Source organism: Colletotrichum tamarilloi, assembly GCF_030869305.1.
Source record: "Colletotrichum tamarilloi strain Tom-12 chromosome Unknown Scaffold_6.1, whole genome shotgun sequence".
In the NCBI taxonomy this organism is placed as follows: Eukaryota; Fungi; Ascomycota; class Sordariomycetes; order Glomerellales; family Glomerellaceae; genus Colletotrichum; species Colletotrichum tamarilloi.
The window spans coordinates 650592-677560 of record NW_026849389.1 but is presented as its reverse complement, the minus strand read 5'-3'; the positions used below and the strand labels follow the sequence as shown (position 1 = coordinate 677560).

The window sequence follows — 26969 nt, the reverse complement described above, 5'->3', positions numbered from 1 at the left end:
CATGGTCAATCATCTTCAGTGCCAGTCAAATTCGCTAACTTACCTACCGTGATGGCCAGTTTCTTGATCGGGATTCAAGAGACAAAGGCTGTTTTATCTTTTACTTATTTTTGAAAGGCAGGCACAGAGAACCGTTGCCTGCTCCTGAGCTTTGGAATACACCAAATAAGCGAGTAGGCAGTACCTACCCTAGAAGAGACGCGTCTTCTTGGCCTCTCTATGTTCGTTCGACCTTCTGACTTTTTGCCGGCAAGAGGGGCACGGCGGGAAGGATCATCTCTTCGCAACCGTAGAGAAACCGCGCCTCGTTCTCACATTACTATCGAACCGGACTGGAAGGCACGCCTCTATCCACCTCCCTCCTTTTGAGCAGCAGGTGCTTGCCTACCTCGATCTTGTTCTCTTCTGCCACTTCACAAACCTCGAAGACGCAGCTTGCCTCTATCGAACACGACAACATTACCCGTCTTCCTCCGCCAACTATCCAACATTGTCTCGAGTTTATTCTTCGTATCCTCATGTTTTTGTCTACTATTCCATCACCTTAATTCTCCACTACTCGAGGTCCTTGATATCGTAGACAATTCACGGAGGGAGAATCAACATGGCAGGCAACCACAACGACGGCAACCCTGCCCGTGTGTGGCTCCGCGACGATGCCTGCATGCGGACCATTGACAGACTCTGCAATCTCGGCGTCGCCGACCTTATTCCACTACCGCAAGTTGTCGTGGTAGGTGACCCGTCTTCGGGTAAGAGTTCTGTCCTGGAGTGTATGACGGGTTTGGCCTTCCCCCGCGGTCCTGAGCTCTGCACCCGTTACGCGACCCATATTACTTGTCGCCGCGATGCCTACGAGAGCGTCCAGATCTCTATTATTCCGAGCCAGGATTCCAACGAGGATCGAAAGGAGCGGCTGAAGAAGTTTGGATTCTCTGCTAAGAAGAACGACCTAGAGTTGGCGGATGTCTTTATGAAGGTAGGTAGAACCCGCATTGGGAGGCCACCGTTTGGATGCTGATAAGTACGACCTCCCCCAGGCGAACGAAGCCATGGAACTTCGCGGTATCAACGATGGGGATGCTTCAAAGCTACCGATCTTTGCTGAAGACATTCTGAAGATTGAGATCAACAGCCCGGACGTACGTTCAAGTCTGACGTTGTCGATTTATGAAACTTGCTGACCTTGGTACACCAGCAATATCACTTGACCATCATTGATGTCCCGGGTATTTTCCGCACGCCTACAAAGGGCCTGACCACCAACAATGACATTGCTATCGTCAGAAACATAGTCAACAGATACATCAAAGATCAGCGTACCATCATTCTGGCAGTCATCCCTTGCAATGTCGACGCATCAACCCAGGAGGCTCTCACTCTTGCCAAAGAAGTCGACCCAGAGGGGCTTCGAACTATAGGTGTTCTCACCAAGCCCGACCTTGCCACCGAGCGCGTCACCCAGCAGATCGTATGCGAACTTATTGAGGGCAAACGCCATCCCCTCCGCCTCGGATACTGTGTGGTGAAGAATCGGAGTGACGACGAAGGAGCCTCAACGAAGACAGATCGAAACTCATCGGAGAAGGCGTTCTTTTCTGCTCGTCCGTGGAACAGGATCAAATCGACATTTCGGGTTGGTGTTAGCGGCCTCGGTATCCGTCTGCGAGACTTGCTTGGTGACCTTTTCAAGAAGGATCATGAGAACATCGAGGCCAACATACATCGTAGACTCAATAACACTGAAACTTTGCTCAGTCGCCTAGGTCCTTCACGATCTCGAGCAGATGTTCAGCGACGATACCTTGCCAATATTGCATCAGGTTTCCAAGAGGTTTGTATTCGAGCTCGGGACGGAAATTACAGCGGAATGGGCATGTTCCAATACGACGCACACTTTCGACTCATCACATGCGTCGTCAATCTGAATGAGGCATTCAATAAGGTCCTCACATCGTATGGCCATACACATGAGTTTGACGGCCAAAGCTAGGAGGAGGTCGAGCCTGTTCCTGGATTCAAAGTGCCTATGGACGAGCAGTCAACTCGTTGTCTCGGCGATATCCTGAAGCATATGGATTTCAAATGCCCCAAGCCAGTAGAAGGCTTACTTTTGGGCCGCATTGAATTTCTCTTTCATCGATCTCGCACTGCCGAGATTGGCTCGGTAAGTACCATTATGACAACATATCACGCTCAGCATTAACAAAATTCTAGTTTCCAGGCTCATTGCTAGCACAGACCTTCAAGGAGCAGACCCAGAGGTGGGCGCCCCTGGTTTTGAAGCATGTTAGTCAGGTTATCGTGGTCATTCACAAGTTCATTCGCATAACACTGCAACGCAAATGTGAAGGCAACAGCAACACTTTTGAGATGTTGCATGACCATCTTCTGTTGCCGAAGCTCCGTGCAGCTTATCAGCGAGCTTTGGATCATGCTCAGTTCCTCCTTGAAGTCGAGCTTAGTGGACAGCCCTACACCATGAACCACTACTTCGACAGCAATCTCCAAGTTTCACAGGCCACCAGACTTCAGCAAGCGATCAACAAGGCCATTGGCCCGGAGAGCGTCCGAAACGTCGATGGTGCTACTACAAGCAAACCGAGCACGGACGCAAGTCCTGCTTCCGGAGAAAACACGCTGGGAGCGAACAACTATAACGGAAGTCCCTTCGATTTTACGTCTCAGCTAGAAGACGGGTCTTCCGGAGCTGCAGGCTGGTGGGTGCCAAAGTCAATGCTCTCCAAGCTTACAACCGATCGTTCCAACGCTGAGCAGGTCAGAGAGGATATCCACGACGCCCTCCGTAGCTACTACATGGTCGCTCGGAGGCGATTCGTTGATGTTGTGCTGCAGCAGGTCATATTTCACTTCTTGCTCGATTCCAAGACCAGCCCTCTCAAGATTTTCACACCTGACCTAGTCATGAGCCTGGATGACACGCAGCTCAAGATGATTGCCGGAGAGAACGCAGCGACGCGGGATAAACGCGAGGTTCTCACTCAAAACATTTTGCACTTGAAGCTCGCGCTGCAGGAGCTGGAAAATACCAAGTAAGATTCCCTAGGGGTTCAAGTCGTGTTGGTTTCCAAAGGTTCTGGGTTTCTATAGGTACCATGGCTTATCAGGTGTGCATCATCAACCTTGATTCGTAGAGTTACAGAAAAGAAATTGTGGGTTTCGTCCGTCATCAATTCAGCCTTGGAGCAACAAAGCCGATGCAAGTGAAAAGAGCGTATGCTCTTCCATATTTAAGTTAATCTTCCAAAGAGGCTTTCTACTGGCCAATGATGTGACAAGGTGTCTTGCCGCTAGGGAAGTATCTTATGTGTAACAGATGGCGAAGACCCAAATAGCTTCTGCTCGGCCCGACCATCATGTTCCCGTGAATGACTATCCCCTCAACGAGGATTTGCTTGGCGTACATCTTGTCGTTGCTGTAAATTGTGAATAACGAAGAGAGAGAAAGGAGAAGAGAGAGAGAGAGAGAGAGAGAGAGGGAGAGAGAGAGAGAGGGGGAGAGAGACAAAGATTGAGAGAGACCACCACAAAGCAAGACACAATTTGCAATCCAAATGTAAAGCCCTATGTTCCCGCAGCCTGCTTACTACTTGGTCTGATTGCCAACGGTCTTGGCGGATGCCGCCGGACAACGCAGATGTCGCGCCCGAGGAACTCGACGAGGATATCCGGGCCCGTACTAAGTCCACAGCGTGCAACCGCCGGAAGTCATCGCCGTGTAGCGATCTAGCACTGTCGTGGCGGGGCGCCGAAGCAAATTATAAATTAGCCGTATAGATTCTTCCGCTCTCTCTGCCTTGTGTCCATTACGGAATATGCTTTGGGAGGCGTATTGTAAGCGCAAAGAATAAGTACAAGGAAAGGAATACTTATTTTTTCAGAAGGTGACAAAAAGTCCGTGTGGAACAGACAATGGATTCGGGTGCGGCTGATCTGGCTACAACGACTAGGGAGATGAAGAGTTTGACGTTATGAAGTCTAGACACGGACCTGTCTTTCTTAGTAGTGCTTGTGACAGTAAGACACGCACATGTCTCTGAGTTTTCATGCTAAGGAGAGAACGAAGATGACCTTGCACCCTATAGGTCAGCTATGTTGTCTGATGTCTCAGTGTGGCGTAATTCCGCATAAAAAGGGCACTTCCAGCTGCTTTTGTGTAACGTCAGCTTTTAAACCAAGCGTCTGACTTCTACGGAAAGTAGATTCTTAATAGACATGTTTTAATTAATCCTATTACATTACGACCCAGTCCACGCAAGAGCAATCATGCCGACCTCATCTCTCTCCTCAAAAACACGTGAAGCGCAACATACGACACCACACCCGTAAAACACAACCCGCTAATTACCCCAAATCCCATCAGATATTTAGGCGCATCCTTGGAAGGGAACAGGTACGCCCCGTAAATCTGCGCCAGGTTTCCCATGGCATTCACAAACGCCAGCGAAATCGCCCGCGTCTCGTTGGGCATGGACCCGAAGCTCACCGAGGCGTACGAGAGCGCGAGTCCGTTGGAGGCCCAGAGCCCGGAGGCCATGACGACGAGCAGCGCGTAGCGCGCCTTGAAGTCGTAGACGACGCAGGTGACGACGGCGCAGAGCATGGCGACGGTCATCCAGGCGCCGAGGATGAGGCCGCGGAAGCGCGAGTGGCGGTCGGCGAAGTAGCCCGTCACGGCGGTGGAGACGAAGGCGATGCCGAAGATGGGGATGGTCATGTATTGGGCGGCTGTGGATTTGTAGCCGAGGCCTGAGACGAGGGTCGGGTAGAAGTAGGAGAGTGTTGAGGAGCCGACGATGGCCTGTGGTGGAAGGGAAGATGTTAGCTTTGATCGTGGAAAGGGGGTTATTTGGTCTGCAAAAACAAACTCACCATGTAGCCAACGACAAAGAGCCAAGTCCTCCAGCTCATCATGCTGAGCTTAAAGGCAGCCCAATGTCCCAGGCGAGGCTCCTCTTCCGTCCTAAGATGTTCCGCCGCACTCTGGAGCCTCCGAATCGCCAGCTCCCTCTCCTTTTCACTAAACTTTTTCAACGAAGTATTCGCCGGGAAATCAGGCAGCGCAAAAAACGCAACCAACGCAGCGCCCACCGTCGCCGCCCCTTCAACGACAAACAACCACCGCCACCCGGCGATGCCGTGCGCCCCGTCCAGCCCGCTCGTGATGGAACCCGCCAACAACCCGCCAAAGGCGCCCGACAAGATGGCGGCCGAGATGTAGACGGCGAACCTCTTGCTCTGCTCCTCCTTCTTGTACCACGACGAGAGCAATAACAAAACGCCCGGAGCGAAGCCGGATTCGAGGACGCCCATGACGACGCGGAAGCCGATTAGGGCTTTGTAGGTGGGGGTGAAGGCCATGCCGATGGTGACGGAGCCCCAGAGGCACATGATGCCGGGGAGGTAGAGGGAGGGGCGGGTGCGGGTTAGGATCATGTTGGAGGGGACTTCGAAGAGGACGTAGCCTACGAAGAAGACGACGAGGGCGATTGAGTAGCGGGAGGAGTCGAGGTCGAGGTCGCGGTCCATGCCGGCGATTTTGGCGTTGCCGATGCTGCGGATATTGTCAGTTGATGGGGTTCGAGGTTGTGTTTTGGTGAGAGCGTACTTTGTTCTGTCCATGTAAGATAGGAGATACTAAATCATCGATGTTAGGGGCGTATTTTCGAGAGAATTGTTCTGATCAAGTTACGAACCATAAAGAAGATTAGAGGAAGCAAGTAGAGGTCGATCTTGCGGACCAATTTCTTCTCTTCATCGCTGTCGGCGACATAGTCGTCTACGCCCACCAGCTCCTCGCCCTTGGAGAGAGCATGTTCATGCTCTTTGCTTGCAGTCTCGTTCTTCTCCATTGTCGACAACGTTCTGTGAGTTGACTCAGGATTTGGTAATAAGACCCCTTTGGTACTCTTGAAATCTTCAAGAGAACTTTTGGATAAAAGAAGTATAGAAGCAGAGTTCCAAACAGATGCCCGGAGTTGCCAACCGAAAGCCAACCTAGAGCAACTGGCAAGGAAAAGCGTCTTATGTATTTCACAACTGCCTCCCTAACTCTCGTATATTTGCTTCGGCCGAGACAAGAGAATGATCAAAACGAGACTTGTTACCGATAGCGTCCGAGTAATACTTGTCAGCTTTGATGGAAAACCTGCCTCGGTCTTGAGTGCGGCGTGCCGCCCTTGCCAGCTTACACGCAACTTGCCTAGAGGCAGCCTGGTTTCGTATGGTGGTCGTACGACCAACGAGGATTCGTAGATCATCTGAACTAAGTCATTTGGCATGTTTTCTCCCCCAATCTGGGGAACCGGGGGCCCTCAGACGAATCTTCCGAATTTTGCGGGGTCTGGGGGAGGGAGACCCCGGAAGAGCAATCAACTAGCAAACTAGCGCAAGTCAGAGGGAGGGCGTGCTGCCGCGACTCGGGGACAGTGAAAAAGAATGGGGCTGGGAATAATCGAAACTAGCCCAGTTCTTAGGAGGACCGCGTCTCGAGGCAAGCGGTTTCCTGGGAGTGGCTTGCAACCTGCAATGCGAACCACGGCTCGTGGTATCTTTATCGTATGTGCAAGAAGTTGAGGAACATGCGGCTGTGAGTGACAAACACGGTCCGGAGTTACCACGCGACGACCCGTCTACAGCCGATCCGGAAGCTGCATCCGCACCGGACCGCGTGTCGGGAGCCTCCTGGTGTTGGATCTCTGACGAACCCCACGGCGCCGGGAAGTCTTGCGTTCATCAACGTTCCCCTCGCCCGCTCCTCTGTTTACTTAAGGCAAGGAAAGGTGTTCTGTATCTCTCAGCTTACTATACCATCTAAAAGTCAATTCACCAGCTCTGTTAGTCGTTGCATCTGAATCAAAGCCGGCTTCAATCGTTCTGTTCTGCGCATCACACACATCAACACCTTCACAATGACTGGCTCATCTGACCAAAACGGCAACGGGACCGCCGCAATCCCCACCAACGGCACCACCAACGGCACAAATGATGCTCCGGCCTATCTCAGCACACTGCCTCCAGCCGGCGCTGACTGGAAGGTCTCTCTCAAGGACAAAGTCATCGCAAGTGAGTGCCCTCATGCAATATAAAGCAGGGAGGCTGTTCACCTACTAACGCCGTCCACGAAAAGTTTCGGGTGCAAACCAGGGCATCGGCCTAGGCATCGCAGAAGTCTGCCTCGCCAACGACGCCGCGTGCGTCTACAGCCTGGACATCACCGAGCCGGGGGAGCACTTCGCCGCCCTGCTCAAGCGGTTCCCCGGCAAACTTGCGTTCCAGCACTGCGACGTGACGGACTACGGGAGCGTCGCGGCGGCCGTCAACGCCGTGGTGGCCGTGACGGGTCGCTTCGACGGCATGGTCGCCAACGCCGGCGCGACCAAGCACCAGCCCGCGCTCGACTTCACGCCGGAGCAGTTTGACCGGCTCTTCAAGCTCAACGTCAACGGGTCTTGGAATTGTGCGACGGCCGCCGCGAGGGCGTTTATCAAGCTCGGGTGCAAGGGGAGCATCGTCTTCACTGCGAGCATGACTTCGTACAGACCGAACCGGGTAAGTCCTTGTGTGCATGTGTGTGATGGTTGAGGTGATGGAAGATGGGGGAGTTTCCCTGACTGACTGGCTGACCATTTTTTGCTTTGCAGGCCGCTCCCTCTGCACCGTATGGTGCGACCAAGGGTGCCATCCGCAACATGACACATACGCTGGCCATGGAGTGGGCCGAGCATGGCATCCGGGTCAACTCAATCTCGCCTGGCTTCGTCAAGACTGCGTTGACGTACTACGTTGAGACTTCCCCTGACTGGGACACCAAGATGAAGTATTACGGTGGGATGCCGCGTCTAGCACTGCCTCAGGAGCTGGGCGGCGCGTATGTCTACTTGTTGAGCGAGACGGCCTCGTACACAACAGGTATCGATATTCCCATAGCAGGCATTGTTGGTGCTTGGTAGAAAAAGAGAGATGGAAAAGATACCCGGTCCCAATGTTAAGAGAGTCAATGACGTATAATGAGTAGATTGATGCATGTGGAAATAGTTGATGTATTCGAGGAGCTCGGGAATGTGGAGTCTTCTCCTGACGGCTGAGCATCGAAGGGATTTCCTCAATACAAACATGTATACTGTGGTAGTATGCGAACTTTTGACTATCTAGCCGTCGTTAATCCTTACAACTCAAAATAGTCTTCAGGGAGCGGCGATTCCCTAAGTCCCGAAGTTCCTACAAACTCTTTCTGAGCTTCCACGTCATCTCAGACAGTTCTTGAACCTGAAGTATCCCACCGGCTTCACGATGATCTGCACGGTACCATTTATGGACTGCGGTGAAATGCCAGTAAAATGATTGGTGCCCGGACGCCTGCTACTTACGCTAGTATTCACTTAGCCCCTCAATGGAAAATGCTCCGTAACATCGATCGCAGCTCAGTTGAATCTCAGTTACAGTGCGGAGCCATATCATGTCCGAAAGTCCGTTCAGCATTTAGTCAAACCCATCGTTTTCTTTGTCTGGCCGTTTGAACACTCATATCATGATGGTAATCATCTGTCGAGCCCAAAATCCATATAAATGCTTCCAATTCCGTAGTGAATGTCAACCCTTTCCCCAGCAGGTCAGCATCAGATCTATCTCCATCATCTCATTATACCGTTCGAGCCAACAGCTGTTCCCACATCTCGAAGTCACATATTTGTGCAATGACGCTCCTTGACAACGCCACCTCGAGCACGCAAGCCGTAGCCGGCCAATATGAAGGCTTCAGAGACTATCAATCGCATTTTCTATTGGGTCTTGCCTTGGTCGTTGTACTATATGGCCTCCTGCGCAACGACGACGCCAAGAAACTGCCCATCATCAACCCACAGAAATGGTTTCAACTGACCGCCTCTGAGTCTATTATGTCGTTTGCCTTAGCTGGGCGCGAACTTCTCGAAGAGGCCAGGCGAAGATTCGGGGCTACGCCGTTTCGCGTCTTGACGGACCAGGGTAAATTCATCATGCTTCTGCCGCAGCACGGTGAGGAGATCCGCAACGATCCTCGCTTTAGCGTTGACGAGCCTATTATCGAAGTAAGCTTCATGATTTATATCCTTCGTCATCATCATTATCGTGACTCTGGCTGTGTCAGTGTCAGTGGCGATGAGGTTTCGTGTCGTATTGCTGAACATATTCCCCGTGCAGCTGTTCCAGGCGAGGTATCCTGGATTCGAACCTTTCATGGAGGGCGCCATTCCTACAAAGCCTCTGCAAAATGTGGTTAAATTGCGTGTCACCAAGTCTCTAGGTCAGTTGCTGGTGCCTTCTTCCTGCTCTGCTGATGAATACGTGACTAACAAGAGAACACATATGTAGCCAAGGTCACCCAGCCTTTGTCAGATGAATGCTCAGTGACACTTCAAGAGTTTCTCGGCGATGCAAAAGGTGCTGCAAACATTTAAAGACTTGGTCAAAAATAGAGCAAAGACTGACACTGAAGATAGAACCACAAGAGATTGTTCTCAGAGACTTGATCATCCGCCTCATTTCAAGAATGTCAGCTCGCGTCTTTGCCGGCGAGAACTTATGCCGCAACGAGCGTTGGCTCGACCTCGTCGTGAACTACGGTGAGAACAGCGTCTTGGGCATGCGCAAATTGCGCCTCTGGCCCAGTTTTCTCAAGACCATGGCCACCAACTGGATTCCCGAATGCAGAGACCTTAAAGCTCAGGTGAAGGAGGCCTGGGATCTCGTCGCTGCCGAGCTGGAGGCGCGCCACGCTAAGAATGACGGCAAGGAGTACAACGACACCATCTACTGGTTCGAGGAGCTTGCTGCTGGGAAGCCGTACAACTTTGGGGCGTCGCAGCTGATGCTGGCGGTCGTATCCATCGGCACGACGTCTGATCTCATCACGCAGGCCTTGGTCGATATATTTCAGCACCCCGAGCTAATTGAGCCTTTGAGAGAGGAGATTACCGGATGTCTCGAGAAAGAGGGGTGGAAGAAAACGGCGCTTTACAACATGAAGCTTCTCGATAGTGTTCTCAATGAGAGCCAACGCCTCAAGCCCAACCAGATTTGTAAGTGATCCAAAATATCCCGAGACTCGATTCGGTACCAGCACATAGTTCTTGGCTGACCAACAATTTCGGTAGCCTCAATGTTCCGGCAAGCCACCGCCAACGTTACGTTGTCCGACGGCACCAAGATTCCAAAGGGTCACACTGTTGCAGTCTCGACGGAACGAATGAGGGACCCGGCATTCTACGAGAACCCCAACGAGTTTGACGGCTACCGTTTCCTACGTATGCGGGAGAGCGGTAAGCCAGGGCAGGAGGCTGCTGCTCAGCTGGTGACCACGAGCGTCAACCATCTTGGTTTCGGCCATGGGGAGCACAGCTGTCCGGGACGCTTCTTCGCGGCCAGTGAGGCAAAGATCATCATCGCTCATCTGCTCCTGAAGTACGATTGGAAGTATGACAACTCGTACAAGATTAAGTTGCGGAAGCACGGATTTGCGGAGGAAGCCGACCCAGACCTCAAGGTTATTTGCAAGCGCCGAGATGTGACAGTTCCTTTGTAAATATTTTGCATCAGAGCTACAGGAAGTTTGTTTTGTTGAGTTACTTTGTGGTATTGGGGCATGTAAATTGTACGTAAGCTTAGAGCCGAATACTCCCAGAATCGGAATACACCGAGAAGGTGAAGTGCCTCATATACCCCTCCAAGTCCAATCCTCTCACCAGCCAGAAGGCGCCCGTCTAGGTCGACGGGTCGGGTCAAACTGGCTGGGTGGTGGAGTGATTTATGGTCAACAATCGATTTATACGCCAACCAGCCTACTCGACGACAGGCTTAGCGAGCACCCGAGTTCGAATCCCGGCATGAGCACCAAGAGATGTAGCCCCAATTCAGCACCGGGGGGCAAACTCTTTTTGATGATTCTCAAGACCTTTGGTTCCTATATCAGGTGACCAGCCGCAAGGTATCAAGCCTCTTCTCTAGATATTTCTGTTCGGGCTGTCACCCCCAACGCCTTCTTCATGCCTTGATCCCACCCGACTGCCTCAGATCATAGTCATCAATGACTTTCACCTTTGCTGCTGATGCAGACGCCTTTAGAGGATAATGTCAGCTGATAAAGGTCATTAAGTGTAAAAGAAGCCGGAGTCTCAACTTACGGGATCAAACTCGTATCCCAACCACTCACCAACCAAACGTCTCGCGAGCTCAATCCCAATAACGCGTTGACCAAGACACAACACCTGCGCATTGTTGCTCTTGACTGCTCTTTCCACTGAAAAGCTGTCGTGCGCCGTCACTGCCCGGACGCCGGGCACTTTGTTCGCTGAGATGGCGACCCCAAGCCCCGTGCCGCAGATGAGGATGGCCCGGTCGACCTTGCCGCTGGCGACGGCCTCGGCAGCGGCAAGAGCGAAGTGCGCGTATGCTGTCTTGTCTGTTGCAGAGTTGGGACCAAAGTCTACGACTGTGCTCACACGCGGATCAGCTTCCAGGTCCTTGGAGATTGTGGCCTTGTAGTCGAAGCCGGCGTCGTCTCCGCCCACGGCAATACGGAGACCGTTGGTTACAGCCATTTTCAAAGTTCGAGGAGGAGTACTGCAGAAGAAGAAGAAGTATTATTGGCTTGCTTGGTGTCAAACAAAGCTCGGTAAGATGAAGAGGTTTGCAGAGGAGTACCAAGAAAGGATGAAGCCGCGTTCACGGATGAAGCGACTAGCAAACGACGGGGTTTCGGTGACTGATTCTAATGTCGCGAGATTGAAACAGACTGAATCTTAGGTCTCACCATTCCTAGCACTTGATCAGACAGCAACCAGATGTTATTGATGTCTGCAAGGCATTAACATAAGCTTGTGCATGGGTCATCAGTCCGCGCCTCGGGGCCAGTGGGGCTGGCGACCGCGAGTCGTGGGCATACGCCGGCTCGAGACTTCTCCTAGCTTAGTGTGATTCTCTGGGCACCGAGGCAGTGGCACCAGATCACGACGCTTACTGGTAGGCAGTATCAAGCGTGAAATCGCTTCATATAGACAGGAGGCTATTTCGACTTACATGAGGCTTTCTAGCAACTCAAACTCCATTGTCGGGGAAACTACCCAGTGCCGCCTTATTCACGGATTTACTTGAACCTCCATAACTTTAGCACACAACATTTGAGTGCATATACACATCAAGGTCAACATGGCATCGTGGGATCCTTCAAAGAACAAGACATATCAAATTCTCAAAGCTGCCGAGGTAGGCCAATATGGCGTAGTCGCGCCCATCGCCTACAACATCGAGAACATCCTCGCCTTCATCCGCGCCGCCGAAGCAAAGAAGAGCCCCTTGATCATCCAAGTATTCCCATGGGCCATCACCTTCTCATCAGGTCTTCTCGTCCATGCGGCAGCGCATGCGGCCCGCGCCGCCTCAGTACCTGTTGCCATTCACCTCGACCACGCACAGGATGAAGCCATGATCAGACACGCGGCGGATACATTGCCGTTTGACAGTATCATGGTGGATATGAGCCACTACGAGATGAATGAGAACTTGGCCAAGACAGAGGAGCTGGTGGCGTATTGCCATGAGAGAGGTGTCGCGACCGAGGCTGAGCCGGGACGTATCGAGGGCGGCGAGGATGGTATAGCGGATACAGCGGACCTTGAGGGGGCTTTGACGACGGAAGAACAGGTGGAGGACTTCATCGCTACTGGTATCGACTTTTTGGCGCCGGCATTTGGTAATGTGCATGGTGAGTATGGCGCCAGGGGACCCGTGTTGGAGTTTGACCGGTAAGATCAATCACCCCCTTAGACACTCAGTCAGAGCCGTTGCTTATCTAGTGTGTGACAAAAGGCTGCAGAAGATTCGCGAAAAGGTGGATGGAAGAGTTCGGGTCGTGCTTCACGGAACCAACGACTTCCCCGAAGACCTGATGCAGCGCTGCATCGCTGGTGGCGTGTCTAAGGTTAATGTGAACAAGCTTGTGCTTGACGACTACTTGGTTCATTTGAAAAAGAACGCCTCGAGCCAGAATCTGACAACGTTGATGGAAGAAGGGGTTAGGGAAGCCCAGAAGTTGACGGAGTGGCAGATGGATGTGTGTAAGTCTGCCGGAAAGGCGTGAGATTCAAGTAATCCAAACTGCTTCTGCCCTCAGGGGTATAATATAGACAGCCAATAGCGAAACTTCAACGCATTACGTCCGGACTTTGACTATCGGCATTTGCCCAAGCCTCTCTCAAGTCATCTCGCCACGTTGCCATCGGCGTCCACCCGACTCTTCCTTCGCTTCTCTCAATTAGAGAGAGAATGGTGTTTCTCTTTAGCGAGTCTTGTACACATAAGCCCGCCCCGTACAGACACTGTGCTGAGAGTAATTGACAGCCTTCGTCTGTCAACTCCATTGCAATACCGCAGATCGTATCTACAGCCTCTGAGAGCGATCGTTGCATCTTCATATACCCATCAAACCCGGATGATACTGGTTTGTGGAGAAGAACGAGTATCTTTGCGAATGAGTAAGCCTGGAGAGCAACTCCAAATTGGGGTGGGTGGATCCAAAGCGGCTTGAAGACATTGGACGGACTTGCTGAAGTTGGGAGGGGTTTAAACTCGGTCCCCAGAAACGACTTCCATCGCTCCATCTCAGCTAGCATTTCGCTCCCAGCCCTCGCCCTGTTCCCCGAAGCCGAAACCTCGGTCAAAGACGATGACTCCATCAGTCGAGAGTAGGCGCAGTAGTTGACGGCTCGCGAGAGCAGGTAAATGGCTCTGTCGGCTAGACCGTGCGGATCAAGCTCACAAAAGTCTTTGTCCGCAGCCCAGAAGCTCAGGCAACGCCTCTTCTCCCGAAAAGCAGCCCATATATCCTGGCGGAGCCAAGCCCACCAGACTGCTTGTCGCAGTCCGCCGGAGGCCCCGTTGACGTCTTGAGATCGCTGAATCCAGAAGACGCCCTTCAGGTGCCGTTGCCAGTTGCCTCTGCCATCTGATTCGTCCAACATCTCGTACGCTGAGATCACAATTGCCGTGGCATTGAGCTCTTCTGAAGCAGTATAGCTGGTATACGTTAATGCCTCTTGTACATAGCGGAGGGTTTCGTAATAGTATCGAACCCATTCTCCGCCGGAATCCTCCTCCGTGTCTCCATTGCTCACGTTGGAGTTCCGGTGGCCTCCTCCTTCCAGTTTTGAGAGGTGTTTGGCCGACAATGCCAAGATTGCATTCATGAGACCTGCATTTCTCAAAGCCAGCCGAACTGCATAGGTGGAGAAGAGCTTCTGCGGATCCAAGAAGTCCAACCAACGAGCCGATCGTTCCGTAAAGTGACGAAAGAGTACAGCCTCCCGGTTGGACAGCGTGATATCGCGATCCGCCTGCCAAGTCTTCCGCTCTGGATCTGATACCTCGTTAAGCCGGGACTCGAGATTGGTTGCATCGGGCGGGCCATGCAGGTCCGCCGCACGCCTCTGCTCCTCATCCTCCGGGGCGGGGCTCGGTGCGAGTGAGAAGCCGCTGTCTGCCTGCGCCGCGTCGGTGGCGAGCAGACCGAGCCATCGCGTCGAGGCGAGATCGGTGGTCCAAAGCTCGGATGCGACGGTCTCGGGAGAGTAGCTGTACACATCGCCGAACGTAACTCCCGCCGATACGCGCGGCTGGCTCACGTAGGGCGCGTGGGCTGCGTCATACGTCCCGGGAGGCTGGGAGACGTGCTGCATCGACGTCTGCGACTCGAGGCTGATGGACCCTGTCGAGCCGATCGATTGTGGGAGCTCATCGACGTGGGAATGACTGCCATCGTCTCCGAGACGCGCGGTCGGGCGGTCGTTATGTGAAGCAGCTGGGCTTGCTCTTCTGCCCGCGTCCTGAGATAGACGGGGGAAGACGCAGTGACGAGACGAGATGCTGCACGGCCCACAGACCGGTTGCTGTTCGTCGCATTTTTTGTGTCGCTCACGACAAGTTAAGCTATGTGCAACAGGTCAGCAACCCGCGCGTCGAGGGTAGTGCGGCTCGGGGAGGCTTGAACTCACCAGCCCGTTTTGGTGCGTAGACCACGGCCCCGAGGCTTTCTGACGCGCTTCTTGGGAGGCGCGGATGCAGCTCGTCTTCCATCCATGAGGTCATGGCAGGCCTATCGTCGTGTTTGCGGTTGTGTACGAATCTCGGTTCCTTGCATGAAAGGACTGCGAGACGCGGTTCGAGCAGGGTTGAGTTAAGACTTTACGGTATGCGGGGGCTAGCGACCCATGGGACTGGAACCACTACGTGACCTAGTGGAAAGAGCTAGGTACGGAGTGCGAGCTGTCACAGCTATTTCCGAGTTGTGCGAAGCAGCGGAGCGTCGCCGACCCTTCGCACTCGGTTGCAAAGAAGTTGGATGTCGGGACTTGTCCGTGGAGTTTGATGAGCTGCATTGCCGAGCTGGGAACTTGAGCGGGATTTTTGTGCGGGGACTCGCGGGGGAAAACGAACCATTGCCATTTCCCCAACAAAGCGCCGGGGGGGCAGGGATAAGTGAGCTAGGTAGATAGCGTACCCTGTATTAGTTCCAGTCTTGTTTGCCTACGGGTGCGCGTCTCGGGGGCCTGGACTGACTCGCTTGTAGCTCCTCTCGTTTACGAAGCTTCGGAACCTGAGAAGAGCTGAGTGAGGCTAGTGTTGTAGGAATTAATCAGACATCGGGATACCCGTATGGCTCGAGGCGCGTCAAGTTGGCGTTCTGAGTACGAGGATGAGGATCTATGTGTGGTTGCACCTGAAGATGAAGAGGTTACAATGGAGGGGAACTGGCAGCTATGGTTAACACGGAAGACGTTACCCGTACCATATATCCGGATTCCTGTCCATGGCAATGGCTTCTAGGTGACATCTGAATATTCTCGGTTCAAAGACATTCAATATGGCGACAAAACATTATTTCCCCGACACAGCTGCGAATACGCTCGTCCCAAGAGCTCTGCGCGCTCTTGTATCGGCAAACCCTCATCTCACTCTCAGTGAGGCAGAACGTGTCGTTGCAAACTCTCACAATGATCGGTCGACCGTAAGCATCATCGGCGGTGGCGGCTCAGGTCACGAGCCGGCATGGAGCGGGTTCGTCGGCGAAGGTCTCCTCTCAGCAGTCGCATGCGGCGACATCTTCGCCTCGCCGAGTACAAAACAAGTTCTTGAGGCGATGAGGCTGGCGCCTTCTGATGCGGGGACTATCCTTCTCATCACCAACTACACTGGTGATAGGCTTCACTTTGGACTCGCTGCGGAGAGGGCAAAAGCCTCTGGTTTGTCCGACAAAGTTGTTGTTCTCCCTGCTACGGACGATGTTTCCATTGGCAGGAGCAAGAGTAGCAGGGTGGGAAGAAGAGGAATGCCAGGTCATATTTTCAGTGAGTTCAATCACCTTGCCATATGGAATGTTGTTAACCGGTACCAGCTATGAAGATCCTCGGTGCGGCAGCGGCTGAGAAGTATTCTTTTGAACAGTGTGTAGAGATCGGCAAGGCCGTCAACGACCAGACTGTCTCGATAGGCTCAGCTCTAGATCACTGCCATGTTCCAGGACGTCAATATCACTCTGTTGCAGAAGATGTCTGCGTTGTTGGTGCTGGCATCCACAATGAGCCAGGCCAACAGCTCATTACCCCTTTTCCATCAGTAAACGATCTCGTGGACAGGATGCTGAAGCTCTTATGCGACCCTAATGATACGGAAAGAGCCTTCGTGTCGTTTGAGAACGGAGATGAAGTCACTCTTCTCATCAACAACTACGGCGGACTCTCAATTTTGGAGCTTGGCGCACTCACGGATGAAGTACAGACTCAGCTGGCGTCGACCTGGTCAATTACCCCCATACGAACACAAGTTGGTACCTTTGAAACGTCTCTCAACGCGCCTGGGTTTTCCATTTCACTCTGCAACATTTCGGCTGCAGCACGGCAGTGCAAGTCAGCAGTTACCGAGCTGCTCCAGCTTCTCGATCGTCCCACGAGTGCAGTTTACTGGCCGAATACGGTTCGACCAGTAACAGGCGACGAGAAGACGAATAGTCTGACGACAGATAAAGCTAGTACTACAAACGGTCACGAACAGAAGTCAGATCTCGTCAAAGTCGATCCAAAGCTGTTGGAAAAAGTCATCAGATCAGCTTGCGAACGGGCGATCGCCGCCGAGCCGAACTTGACCAAATGGGACATGGTGATGGGCGACGGCGATTGTGGTGAAGCGGTCAAGGGCCTGTGCGAGTCACTGCTGCGCAATCTTGACAACGGTTCAGCGGCTAGCGGTTCCGTCTTCGCCTTTTTGGAATCGACGATCGAAGCTGTCGACGATATGGGGGGAACTCTCGGGGCCATTCTTGGAATCCTTCTTTCCGCCTTCTCCTCGTCACTTCGATCCGAAGCGCAAGCTAACTCCGCATCCACGACATCATTCTCACCGATGTTGTATGCCTCGTCTCTAGCTTCAGCGGTGGAGTCTCTCAAGTCTCATACTCCGGCACGGGAAGGTGACCGGACCGTTATGGATGTGCTGCTTCCGTTCTCGGAAGCCTTTGTCAAGTCAGGAGACTTTGGTGCTGCTGTCAAGGTCGCTGCTGAGAAGGCCGAGGCCACCCGGTATTTGAAGGCAAGATTTGGCAGGGCGACGTATGTCGGAGACGCGGCGGGACAAGACCTGCCCGACCCTGGCGCTTGGGCGTTGTATGAGTTCCTGTTTGGAATGACAGAAGCTTAGACTTTGGAGACTTTGTGAACAAAATGGAATGACGTTTTCGGATTAATCTTGAACTGTCGGATTGGAAGTCCAATTCGACCGCGGCATACGGCCAACTGCGCAGGGGCCAATTGGGGGCCCTATTTACGATTATCGTAGCCAGCCCAACCTACGGTTAGAACCTCCTTTTTACACTACGCAGAAATTCATATATTTCAATTGATCTCTTCGTCAACCCACGGTTCGAACCAACTACCCTGTAATAGGGATACCAACATGAACAGAAGACTTGAAATAGCCCTGACTCACTTACATTCGGCCATGAATAGGTTCGAGATGGAGTAGGAAATTTAGATAAGGATTAGAGTTGGATGTAATACTGACGCCTTCTAGCAGTTGATGGGATATTTACGATGTAACAGCCTGCCCTCTCTAGTCCGGCCATCAGGATCTTTCCAATAAAAAAAAACGACATGGGTGAAAACCACTCAATGTAAGTCTAATCCAGCCTTTTCCGAAAAGTTGTTCCAGTGAGCTACTTGCAAGTTGCGCTACCAAATGTTAGGCGGAGGAGGATATTTCACGACTTCGGCCAGGAGTTCAGTCGTGTCTGCCAACTCTTTAAGACACTGAAGCTGACTGGTCAGCTCTTCTGAGTTCTCGTCAGACTCATTTGACTCATGTGTAAGACCGTAGGCTATCCTCCTGGTGCCTTTCGCTTCATCCTCGCCCTTTTCGCCACGAAACGAAGCAATCTTGTCGAGCAGTCTGAGCCTCGTCCTCTTCAGAATTTCGCGGCTCGATTGGATCGCTATCAAGAGTCGCGTTTCTTCTTCCTTCATCCCAGCTAGACTCTCCAGCGGATGACGCTCTCCACAACAGAGGACACCGTCATCATCCCCACCATAGTAGCGAGCCAGATCAACTAGATGGCGTCGGGCCGCGTATGTTGCTCTCTCGTAATTCCATTCACCAAGCCATTCCATCTGAGCTTCGTCCCAAGCGCGTATGGCTTCGGCTTTATCTTTTAGAACTCGGGAGGGCTGGTTCATGCTGTCTTCCTTGAAAATGGGCCTCTTCTCACAGTCCGAGAAGACTGAGCCGCTTTGGTAAGAGTATGCAAAGTCTACCAAGTCGTTCTGGATATCCGGTTTGGCTGCCACGAGAATAGCAGTGCTCTGATACGTGGATTTTGTTTCGTCATACTCTATGGTATCTGATAACTCGCCAACGATGGCGTGCTTGATCATGCGGCGAGGAAATTCTCCCTGCATATTCGACCTAGGCTCCAAAACATTGGGCTTGTCGGTGGCCCAGCCACCAGCAAAGACTCTCTTCCAGAAGTTGTCGCGGATACTATCATCAATCTCTGGCATCGGTCTGAAACCTCCAATGGTTAGCTCGAGATTCGGTGGTCGGGGGTCGTTAAAGATTAGCACACAAGCAATGAGGCTGTCGAAAATCCTCTTTCCGACATCGTCGAGTTGGTGGGCCCCAGAGACAGCGAACCGAGGTGGTTCCGGGGAAGCCATGATGAAATCAAGAGGTGTTGTGATGAGAAGTAGCAGGTGATGTTCCTCTCAGCAAAAACAAATCAGGCGCCAAAGTCCAAGACTTCAGATCTGTTGGTAGAAGATTCTTACTTGCATCCGACGTGTGATATTGACGTTGAGTTAGAAAGCAATGGAGTTTGACTGGCAAAAGTTTGAAAGTTATTCAAGTTGGAGGGCAGAAAATTTGAATGAATTCTTCTTTGTGAGTTTGTATGATCAGACATGGGAAGAGAAGAATGAAATGAGAGCTTTTATGGTGTGAAAACCTGGGTGAATCAAAGAATCCCTGGGTGAACAACGAGTTCCATTATCCAATCTATCAGATAAAGACCATGGTCGCATGATATACGCCATCTTAGGGAGTTCCACTTGAAGAAGTAAAACTCAAAGAAGAAGGGAAGAGATAGTCCATACTATATATAGAGTACTTGGTACGTCGTGAAAGCGCCTTATCAAGCCTTTGCCCCTTGCGCGACCAGTCCCAGCGCCTAACAAGCGTGTTGCTTTGATGTGATCCAAAGTTGGAAGTCAGGAAGACAGGTTTGCTGATGTTTGAAATGGAAATGAAGGAACAGCAGGCTCAATGGAACAAAAGATGAAATATTTAGGATTTTGTCCAGGAGCAAACGTCGAACGCATCTTCCATAAGAATTCATCATGTCAGGCCGATATCGAAAAAGACCTCCGTTAGATGGAACCATCTTACGAACTACATCATTAGACAAGTACTTGCAGTAGAAACGCAAATGGAAATACCTCCGGGTACGTGTATTGAGGCGTTCTGGCGAAATCAAGAGTTCATGCTATGCTTTTACGATCATCCCTTTCCATGTGGCCCAAAAAAAGCAAAGCCAGCCTCCATCCATAATCCGGGTATCAATCAGTCTTCTCATCTCCCTTTAATCACCCCTCAAAAGCTGCTCGTGGACCAAGAAGTTTTTTCGAAGCTCCTCCTTCTCCAACCAATGCTCCTCGACCAGCCGAACCTGCTTCAGTTCACTCGTATCCTCGGTGTTGGCGACTCTAAGCTGCAGAGCCAAGTTGAGGAGACGCAGGCGGCCCCAGTAGACGACCTTGTCCCAGTTCCAGCCGCCGACGCGCTCCTTCTCGTTGGTGTCGTAGTGCATTCCGACCTCGACCGAGGCCTCCTCGAGAGTGAGATCGCCCTCGATATCGATCGAAGCGTTAGAGAGCTCGGAGCCGCGGTGACCCTGCTGATCGACCCAGAAGAAACTGGCATCGACGTCCTCCCAGCGATCGCCGACCTTCATGCTGACCTTCAGCAGGACAGATTGGCCGGCGCGGCGGTATCCCGGGACGCTGCCGTTCTTGGGCACATCTTGGTTGAGGGTGCCGATGGTGAGGGAGGCCTCGTCGTTGGTGCGCTTGGGGAGCTGGCCCGGGGCCTTGTTTTCCTTGTTCGTCGTCCAGCCCTTGGCGAAGACGCGGTTCCAGAATTCACGGCGGACGTTGTCGAGAGTTTCGGGGTCGACGGGGTAGTTGCGCGGGATGAGGGCCTGCAGGAGGTCGTCGCACATGCGCTGCTGTGAGGCTGAGAGCTGGCCTAGGCCTGCGATGGCAATCATGGCGCCCTGCAATTCCAGTTCACTGTAGTACTGCATGGTTAGCTTTGTATTAGTCTGAATGCATTAATGCAGATTTGATGCTAGTTGGAGGGGTTGTACCGGAAAGACGACTGTAATTTGGTGAGTGTGTGTTTGTCGAGATGCTTTGTTGTGGTGGTGGAAGCGTGAGGGTGAAAGATTCCGCAAAGTGTGTGTGTGTGGAAGACTTCAGGCAAAGGAGGAAAAAAAGCTGAAAAGTATTTGCAGATGGAAGCTTGTCCTTGTGCAGTGAGGGATGAAAAATTGGGAAAAAGTAGGGTAAGTTGTTGTGTGGTTGCTGGGACTGTTGACAAGGTCGGACGCGTCTGAGATGCTCTGGAAATACACCTTCACTTCGAACGCAGCAAAACGCTTCTACTTTATGGACCCACTGGAGAATTTAGACACTCACAAAACTATTCAATTGTCCTGGTGACCATGCACTGGCAACTCAGTCCGCACAAAAGGGGAAGTTCACTCACAAAACAACTTGGAAGAAGCTCATTGTTGCGATGTATCAACGATGGCTTGAACACTTTTGATATGCCTCGATCTATCTGAAAGAACTTTAGGGATGTTCTAGACAAGAAGGGAGAAGCTAGTGGCTAGTTCATGCTGAAGACTGGTCTTCAATTTCCCAACGGCTGGGTTGTCTTCCATCAAACAAGGCGGTCAACACAACGTCAAGGAATCTGAGCATGATTACCATTAAATTTCCGACTTAGGTGTCGGCTCTTCATTTTCTTTATAGCTCAGTATGCCTTAATAAAACCGCAAGTCACCCAAGTCTATCTCGTGGACTAACTGTTAGACTGTGACCCCCCCCCCCCCCAACCCACCCGTAAAAAGCCATCTCAATTTACATGAATTCACTGAAGTGGGATACCTTGATTTCAAAATAAAGTAAATGATTACTACAACCCGTTGTGATCAATGAGCTCAAATCAGCGGACCACGTCTCGTGAGTTTGCATATTCCACAATACATAAGATGAAATTTGATTCCACATAAGGACACGATTCACTGATACGGTCGGTCCATGACTCCATTCTTGATCGCGTATGAATTCTCCGAGGCTTCAAGTAATAAAATATCTTCCTTCAAACCTCATCACAGAGAGACATCTGGGAGGCCCTCGGCTCCGCCGTCGAGCGCTACCCTATCATCCGACGGAGGCTGCAGCATTAGGTGGCTGAGAATTCCCTTCGCACACCGGCTGTGACGCTTTCTGCGAATGAGAAATGGTTGAAGCGGAAGTTTGAGGTTTTTCGTTGGTGTGAGGGCGAGTTTGGAGATGACGGCTGCTATTTGGGGGGTTATGTGGGATAGGACCAAGTATGGCCATTAAGTCAGGGTAAGTGATTTGGAGATTGGGGGAAGCGGTTTCTGTACATGGCCTGTCTGATCTTTGATGAAGTATATCAAGTTGCTCATTGCGATGGCGAACAGCTGGATTGTTTCGCGTTGTGTATTTCAGTCGACTTTTACGTCCCTCAGAGGGAGCTAATCCAAGCAATCCCTAGCGTATCATGGCATGAATGTGAACATGAGTGAAGGATATAAAGATCAAAAGTCACCTCATAATGCTTGTAGAGCGAATCTTGAATCACCGCGTGGGCGGTCTTGATGCTATAATCATACACTATCTACGGTAGCCAGACAGATCCATATCCAGCGAAAGGTCGTCATCATGAAAATCCCCCATTCTCCATCCAGGAGGGTTAACCAAAAAAAAAAACCGTACGCCCGCTAATTGCCTTTTATATTCCCATCACGCGCGGGAATCCCGCCTCAGAAGGCTTCCCACGTCGTGTAACTTGACGTTCTCCATCGGCTGCGCCCCGCGATCCACCCGGCCCCACCCGGCGCCCCATGTCGGAAAAACGCCGGGAGCCGCAGGATCGGCAGGCATCTGCTCGTCAGCGGCGCCCATATTTCTTCCAGTGTATGCGGAAGATACACCGCTGTTTCGTATGCTCATCGGGTACTCGTCCGTGCCACCGCCAATGCTGCTACCGCTGCCGCCGCCGCCCCTTTCTCTCCGCCTCTTACGCCAGAACCGGGTCTGACTCCTTCTCCTGCGCTCTTCCTCTGCGAGGAGGTCGGGCGACGTCATGATACCGACACGTGCTGCTTTGACGGTGCTTGTACGTGGGTAGTGGAACCCTGCGGGGTGGCCACCGCCGAAGGGATTCCACTTCGATTGCGGGCGTGGGTAGTGCGATATACTGCCGTTGCGACCGCGGTTGTAGGATGTTGGTGTCTCGCCGGCAAGTTCTTCGAGGGTCATGCCCTTGGTCTCCGGGATGAGTAAGGACGACAGCATGCCTAGAAACATGAATAGTGCAAACAGCTCCAGGAGACGGTCGAGCCAGGGCGCGCAGTGGTCGCCGTGGCAGTCGCCAGGGACGTCTTTTGCGAGCAAAGGAATGCTGATAACCTGCGCCAAGATGGCACCAACTTTGCCCATCGCTGCAGAAATTCCGTGTCCAGTAGAACGGTATCGGGTCGGGAAACATTCGCCAGGAACGATAAATGTGGTAGTGTTGGGGCCAAAATTGAAGAAGAACTGGCCAGTGATGTATAAAGTGAGAAAGACAGCATCGGTCAACTGATGGAGCAGGAAGCCGAGCACGCAGAAAATGACGGTGAGCATAAAGAAGCCCATAATCTGGATGGGTTTACGGCCGAGGGTGTCGATGGTGAAGACAGAAACCCAATAGCCAGGGATCGCACCAGCGCACGCCAAGATGATCAACCCTACGGCTTGGTTGTGTAGTCTCTTGTAAAAGTTGGCCCCGTCGGCATAGCCAATGGTTTGCAACACAACGGTGCTATTCAGCCCGAGACCATAAAAAGCCAGATCCTGTTCCGCACATCAGTATGACTAGACCAAGTGATTTCTTCGAGTGTTGTGTGACTCACAAGGAAGAACCAGGAAAAGGCAGTACCCAAAAGCATTTTAAAGTGCTTCCACTGCGTGAAGTATGCCCAGGCATCAGGCCAGGATGCCGCCGGAGTGTTGTAACCGGGACCGGTCTCCTTCTTCATCTTGAACTGTAAATCCGTATCGTAATCACCTTTTGACTTGCTCGCCATGTACGCGCGGATATCCGCATCGGCCTTCTCGACGTCTTGCTCCACGTCAAAGGTGTATCGAGGCGTCTCTGGGATCGTGATTCGGTAGTACAATGCTATGCAGGCGGGCACGGCGCCCATGCCGACGATGATGCGCCATGAGCGGTCGGCAGCAAGCTGGCATCGTGCGTGGCAGTCGCCGAGAGTGTGGACGTCGAGGTAGGAGTCCTTGAAGGCTTCGGCAGTGACTAAAGCCACGACGGCCGCACCGAGCTGACCCATGCCTTGCATCGAGAATACGGCCGCAATCATGGCTCCTCGCCATCGGGTTGGCGCAAACCTGTGGACCGCGTCAATCCCAATTCTTGAAGTTAACGGCCTAAGACCCGACTTACTCTGATGTAATGACTGAACTGAGCGGATAATCACCTCCAATACCGACGCCCTTGGTGTCGTTAGCAATGGCATATGAACAACAACAACAACATACAAGGCACTTACCATGATAACCCTCCAGAAAATCATCAGTCCAGTGAAGCTAACCGATTGACTCGGAGAGACCAGCGCGGCGCTTAACGTCGCCAAGATGATGATTCCAAGTTCCACACCATACATCCTTCTTCTGCCAAAGACGTCGGCCAACCAGCCGAACACAATTTGGCCAACAATGATTCCAGCACTGGTTGAAGCCTTGAGAGCCGAGTTTACCGGCCCCGGCAGTTCGCCGTTGTTACCGCCATAACCATGCGCACTCGATTCAGGAGGCCCTTGCCAAAACACTACGCCGAGGAGGGTAGTGATGAGGTTGATGGCAAAGATGTCGTACGAGTCGAGGAAGAAACCAACACCCGCAACCAGAATAGCCCTTACATCTGCGGTCCAATGTCAGTCTTGGTTGAGAAGCGCAAAGCGCAAAAGGTTCGGTGCAGACTAACGGTACAAGCCAAAAGGAACCTTGTCAATTTCGCTCAGTGCTAATCGCCTCCTTAACGAGGGGTCTGTAATGTGGGAGTAGTCGTTTGCAAAGTTGTGAAAGGCCTTGTTGCCTCCATTCGTCCGCCGATGAATCCGTTCCGTGGACGGAGTCATCGGCGGCGGTAACATTTCGTCCATCTTGGGAAAGTAGCGTTGTTGAAAGCAAGAGTTTGATGGAAAAGTCGTCGCAATGGCAATGTTGCCCGGTCTATGTCGCCGTCGTCCGCCCAGATGCCATTGTGGAGTGCCTTAATCCGTGTGCTGGGCAGCTCTCGATAACTCCCCAATTCCTTTCTCCAATCCGCAACTTCGTGTCCTTCCGTCGTCGAGGCGTATGTCGTCGCTTAAGTCCGTAGCTGGTGTGTCTTTGAACCGGGAATTTCTGACGTTCGAGTATCGAGAGTCAACGCGATCGTGGCTGAAATTTGTTGGATAACCACAGGCTCGGCTAAGGTTTGGGCGACTCGATCTCAACTGCGCGGGGCGTGAAGGGCGTAGGAGAGTTTAAAGGGAAACGCCCGAGGGCCACAGACATGCATACCACACATATATTCCGCCTGATCCGTTCTTACAAGACCTCTGCAATGGGGCGAGGGGCTGAAGTTGGGTGACAGGGGCTCGGCAGGGCAGGCAAATGGCAGGGGGATGCTAGTCAAAGGGGGGGAGGGCCCGCGACGTGGCCGATTGGATGAGTGGAAGGGATGGGCATTGACTTGAAGAATGTCCGTGTTATATTGTTAGTAATTCCTTCCTCTGACCTCACAGTACGCAGTAGCGTGTTAAGAATAGCCGTTTGAATACAGAGTTGGAGAGTTTGCAAAGACGCAAGAGGGGATTGGTCGGATGCTGGGGAAAGCAAAGATGGGGGCGGAATGGATGGAACGATTGTAATGTTAAACAAGGGAATGGTTCGCATCTGTCACCGTGTCACGTCCTGTTTGTCAAACCGATCCCGGATCCGGTTGCAGCCAACATCGTCAAAGGAAGGGGAGCCCTAAAGCTAATCGCCACAGAGACAGAGAGAGTGTGTGTGGGTGTGTACTGTATCCGTACGGATACTGGGGAAAAGGGACAAGATAGAGTGTGAATGGGTGGTCGGGCAGAAGAAAGTTTGTCTGCGTTTTAAGCCAAGGGCAAGAGTCCGACCCCGAAGAACAATGTCTCAACTCACGGCGCTAACAAGAAACATCGAATGAAGCAGGATTGGGGAAACATACTTTTGTCTCTGTCAGAATAGGCGACGAGATGAACAAAAGCAGTCAAGGCCAGGGCCGTATTTCTCATGGTTGCAATAGGGCACCTCGTGAGCCTGTAAAAGGGGGAAGCCGGTTGTCAATGGTCAGGCAGCAGACGACGGATGCAAGTTACAGGCTGCGATGCGATGCCACGTGCTGTCGATAGCCGTCCGGTACGGATTTCTGCCTCGGTGGGGCGCCGGTGGAGAACGTTGAAGAATAAACAGGCCCCCAGCCGTTGGTAGACTTGCACATCATTTTGCTAGTTGCCTTTTGGCCTGTGTTCTGATCTGGGCCCTCCTTGCTGGAGTGCTAAAGCTTTTGCATATGCGGACGCGGCTGGTGATGAAGACGGAAAAGGTGAGGCAGCAAAAGCTTACCAGGATAATTTTGGGTAATAGCGATGCATACAATTGGGACGAAGGACAGAGCGAGCGATATGACGGACTGTAAGGTATCCATCCACGAGGAAAGTTGGCTCCAAACGACAGACGGGCGCTCTTGCCAGGCTCACTGAACGATGCATTATCAGGTCATTTCTAGGCAACCTGGGAAGGCAGGTACAGCCCAGCGTATCCACTTTCCCTCTCCACCGTTTAACAGCTTTCATCTGGTGACTTCCACCTTCCACCTTCCAGGTTCTGAATGAGTGTCTGACTCTTTCCGCATGCATTGGGCGACGCTGGGCGCGACGGATCTGGCAGGGAAGACGCGCTTTATGCGGGTGGCTCTTTCCCTACCTTACCTTAGCCAAGTTCCCAAGAATCAACGTCGCCCCCACCGCGATCCATCCAGGTTCCCAG

General features: G+C 52.2%; 11 protein-coding genes across 11 annotated transcripts; 5 read left to right on the top strand and 6 right to left on the bottom strand.

Annotated features, from left to right (window-relative positions):
* Window positions 1-604: 604 nt before the first annotated feature.
* Window positions 605-3057, top strand: CTAM01_02749 (interferon-induced GTP-binding protein Mx1; the record flags this gene model as incomplete). The annotated part of the gene is made up of 5 exons (XM_060518787.1): window positions 605-979; window positions 1041-1142; window positions 1199-1834; window positions 1994-2167; window positions 2218-3057. 5 exons carry the CDS (start codon window positions 605-607, stop codon window positions 3055-3057), a joined length of 2127 nt encoding a protein of 708 aa, XP_060386590.1.
* A 1228-nt stretch (window positions 3058-4285) lies between these two features.
* On the bottom strand, window positions 4286-5873 carry CTAM01_02748 (uncharacterized protein; the record flags this gene model as incomplete). Its single annotated transcript, XM_060518786.1, has 4 exons — window positions 4286-4822; window positions 4894-5575; window positions 5630-5658; window positions 5718-5873. The coding sequence occupies 4 exons, from the start codon at window positions 5871-5873 to the stop codon at window positions 4286-4288; spliced, it is 1404 nt and encodes a 467-aa protein (XP_060386589.1).
* A 1059-nt stretch (window positions 5874-6932) lies between these two features.
* CTAM01_02747 (uncharacterized protein) lies at window positions 6933-7973 on the top strand (the record flags this gene model as incomplete). Its single annotated transcript, XM_060518785.1, has 3 exons — window positions 6933-7086; window positions 7151-7572; window positions 7665-7973. 3 exons carry the CDS (start codon window positions 6933-6935, stop codon window positions 7971-7973), a joined length of 885 nt encoding a protein of 294 aa, XP_060386588.1.
* A 744-nt stretch (window positions 7974-8717) lies between these two features.
* Window positions 8718-10582, top strand: CTAM01_02746 (uncharacterized protein; the record flags this gene model as incomplete). The annotated part of the gene is made up of 5 exons (XM_060518784.1): window positions 8718-9089; window positions 9202-9304; window positions 9373-9441; window positions 9501-10079; window positions 10155-10582. The coding sequence occupies 5 exons, from the start codon at window positions 8718-8720 to the stop codon at window positions 10580-10582; spliced, it is 1551 nt and encodes a 516-aa protein (XP_060386587.1).
* A 458-nt stretch (window positions 10583-11040) lies between these two features.
* On the bottom strand, window positions 11041-11597 carry CTAM01_02745 (ribose 5-phosphate isomerase B; the record flags this gene model as incomplete). Its single annotated transcript, XM_060518783.1, has 2 exons — window positions 11041-11115; window positions 11181-11597. The coding sequence occupies 2 exons, from the start codon at window positions 11595-11597 to the stop codon at window positions 11041-11043; spliced, it is 492 nt and encodes a 163-aa protein (XP_060386586.1).
* A 607-nt stretch (window positions 11598-12204) lies between these two features.
* Window positions 12205-13135, top strand: CTAM01_02744 (uncharacterized protein; the record flags this gene model as incomplete). The annotated part of the gene is made up of 2 exons (XM_060518782.1): window positions 12205-12800; window positions 12865-13135. The coding sequence occupies 2 exons, from the start codon at window positions 12205-12207 to the stop codon at window positions 13133-13135; spliced, it is 867 nt and encodes a 288-aa protein (XP_060386585.1).
* A 64-nt stretch (window positions 13136-13199) lies between these two features.
* CTAM01_02743 (uncharacterized protein) lies at window positions 13200-15130 on the bottom strand (the record flags this gene model as incomplete). The annotated part of the gene is made up of 2 exons (XM_060518781.1): window positions 13200-14979; window positions 15045-15130. The coding sequence occupies 2 exons, from the start codon at window positions 15128-15130 to the stop codon at window positions 13200-13202; spliced, it is 1866 nt and encodes a 621-aa protein (XP_060386584.1).
* Window positions 15131-15913: 783 nt separating this feature from the next.
* Window positions 15914-17742, top strand: CTAM01_02742 (uncharacterized protein; the record flags this gene model as incomplete). The annotated part of the gene is made up of 2 exons (XM_060518780.1): window positions 15914-16355; window positions 16445-17742. The coding sequence occupies 2 exons, from the start codon at window positions 15914-15916 to the stop codon at window positions 17740-17742; spliced, it is 1740 nt and encodes a 579-aa protein (XP_060386583.1).
* A 530-nt stretch (window positions 17743-18272) lies between these two features.
* CTAM01_02741 (uncharacterized protein) lies at window positions 18273-19253 on the bottom strand (the record flags this gene model as incomplete). The annotated part of the gene is made up of 1 exon (XM_060518779.1): window positions 18273-19253. One exon carries the CDS (start codon window positions 19251-19253, stop codon window positions 18273-18275), a length of 981 nt encoding a protein of 326 aa, XP_060386582.1.
* A 920-nt stretch (window positions 19254-20173) lies between these two features.
* Window positions 20174-20896, bottom strand: CTAM01_02740 (uncharacterized protein; the record flags this gene model as incomplete). Its single annotated transcript, XM_060518778.1, has 1 exon — window positions 20174-20896. The coding sequence occupies one exon, from the start codon at window positions 20894-20896 to the stop codon at window positions 20174-20176; it is 723 nt and encodes a 240-aa protein (XP_060386581.1).
* Window positions 20897-22649: 1753 nt separating this feature from the next.
* CTAM01_02739 (H+ symporter) lies at window positions 22650-25069 on the bottom strand (the record flags this gene model as incomplete). Its single annotated transcript, XM_060518777.1, has 5 exons — window positions 22650-23744; window positions 23804-24296; window positions 24352-24401; window positions 24458-24828; window positions 24892-25069. The coding sequence occupies 5 exons, from the start codon at window positions 25067-25069 to the stop codon at window positions 22650-22652; spliced, it is 2187 nt and encodes a 728-aa protein (XP_060386580.1).
* Window positions 25070-26969: the final 1900 nt, after the last annotated feature.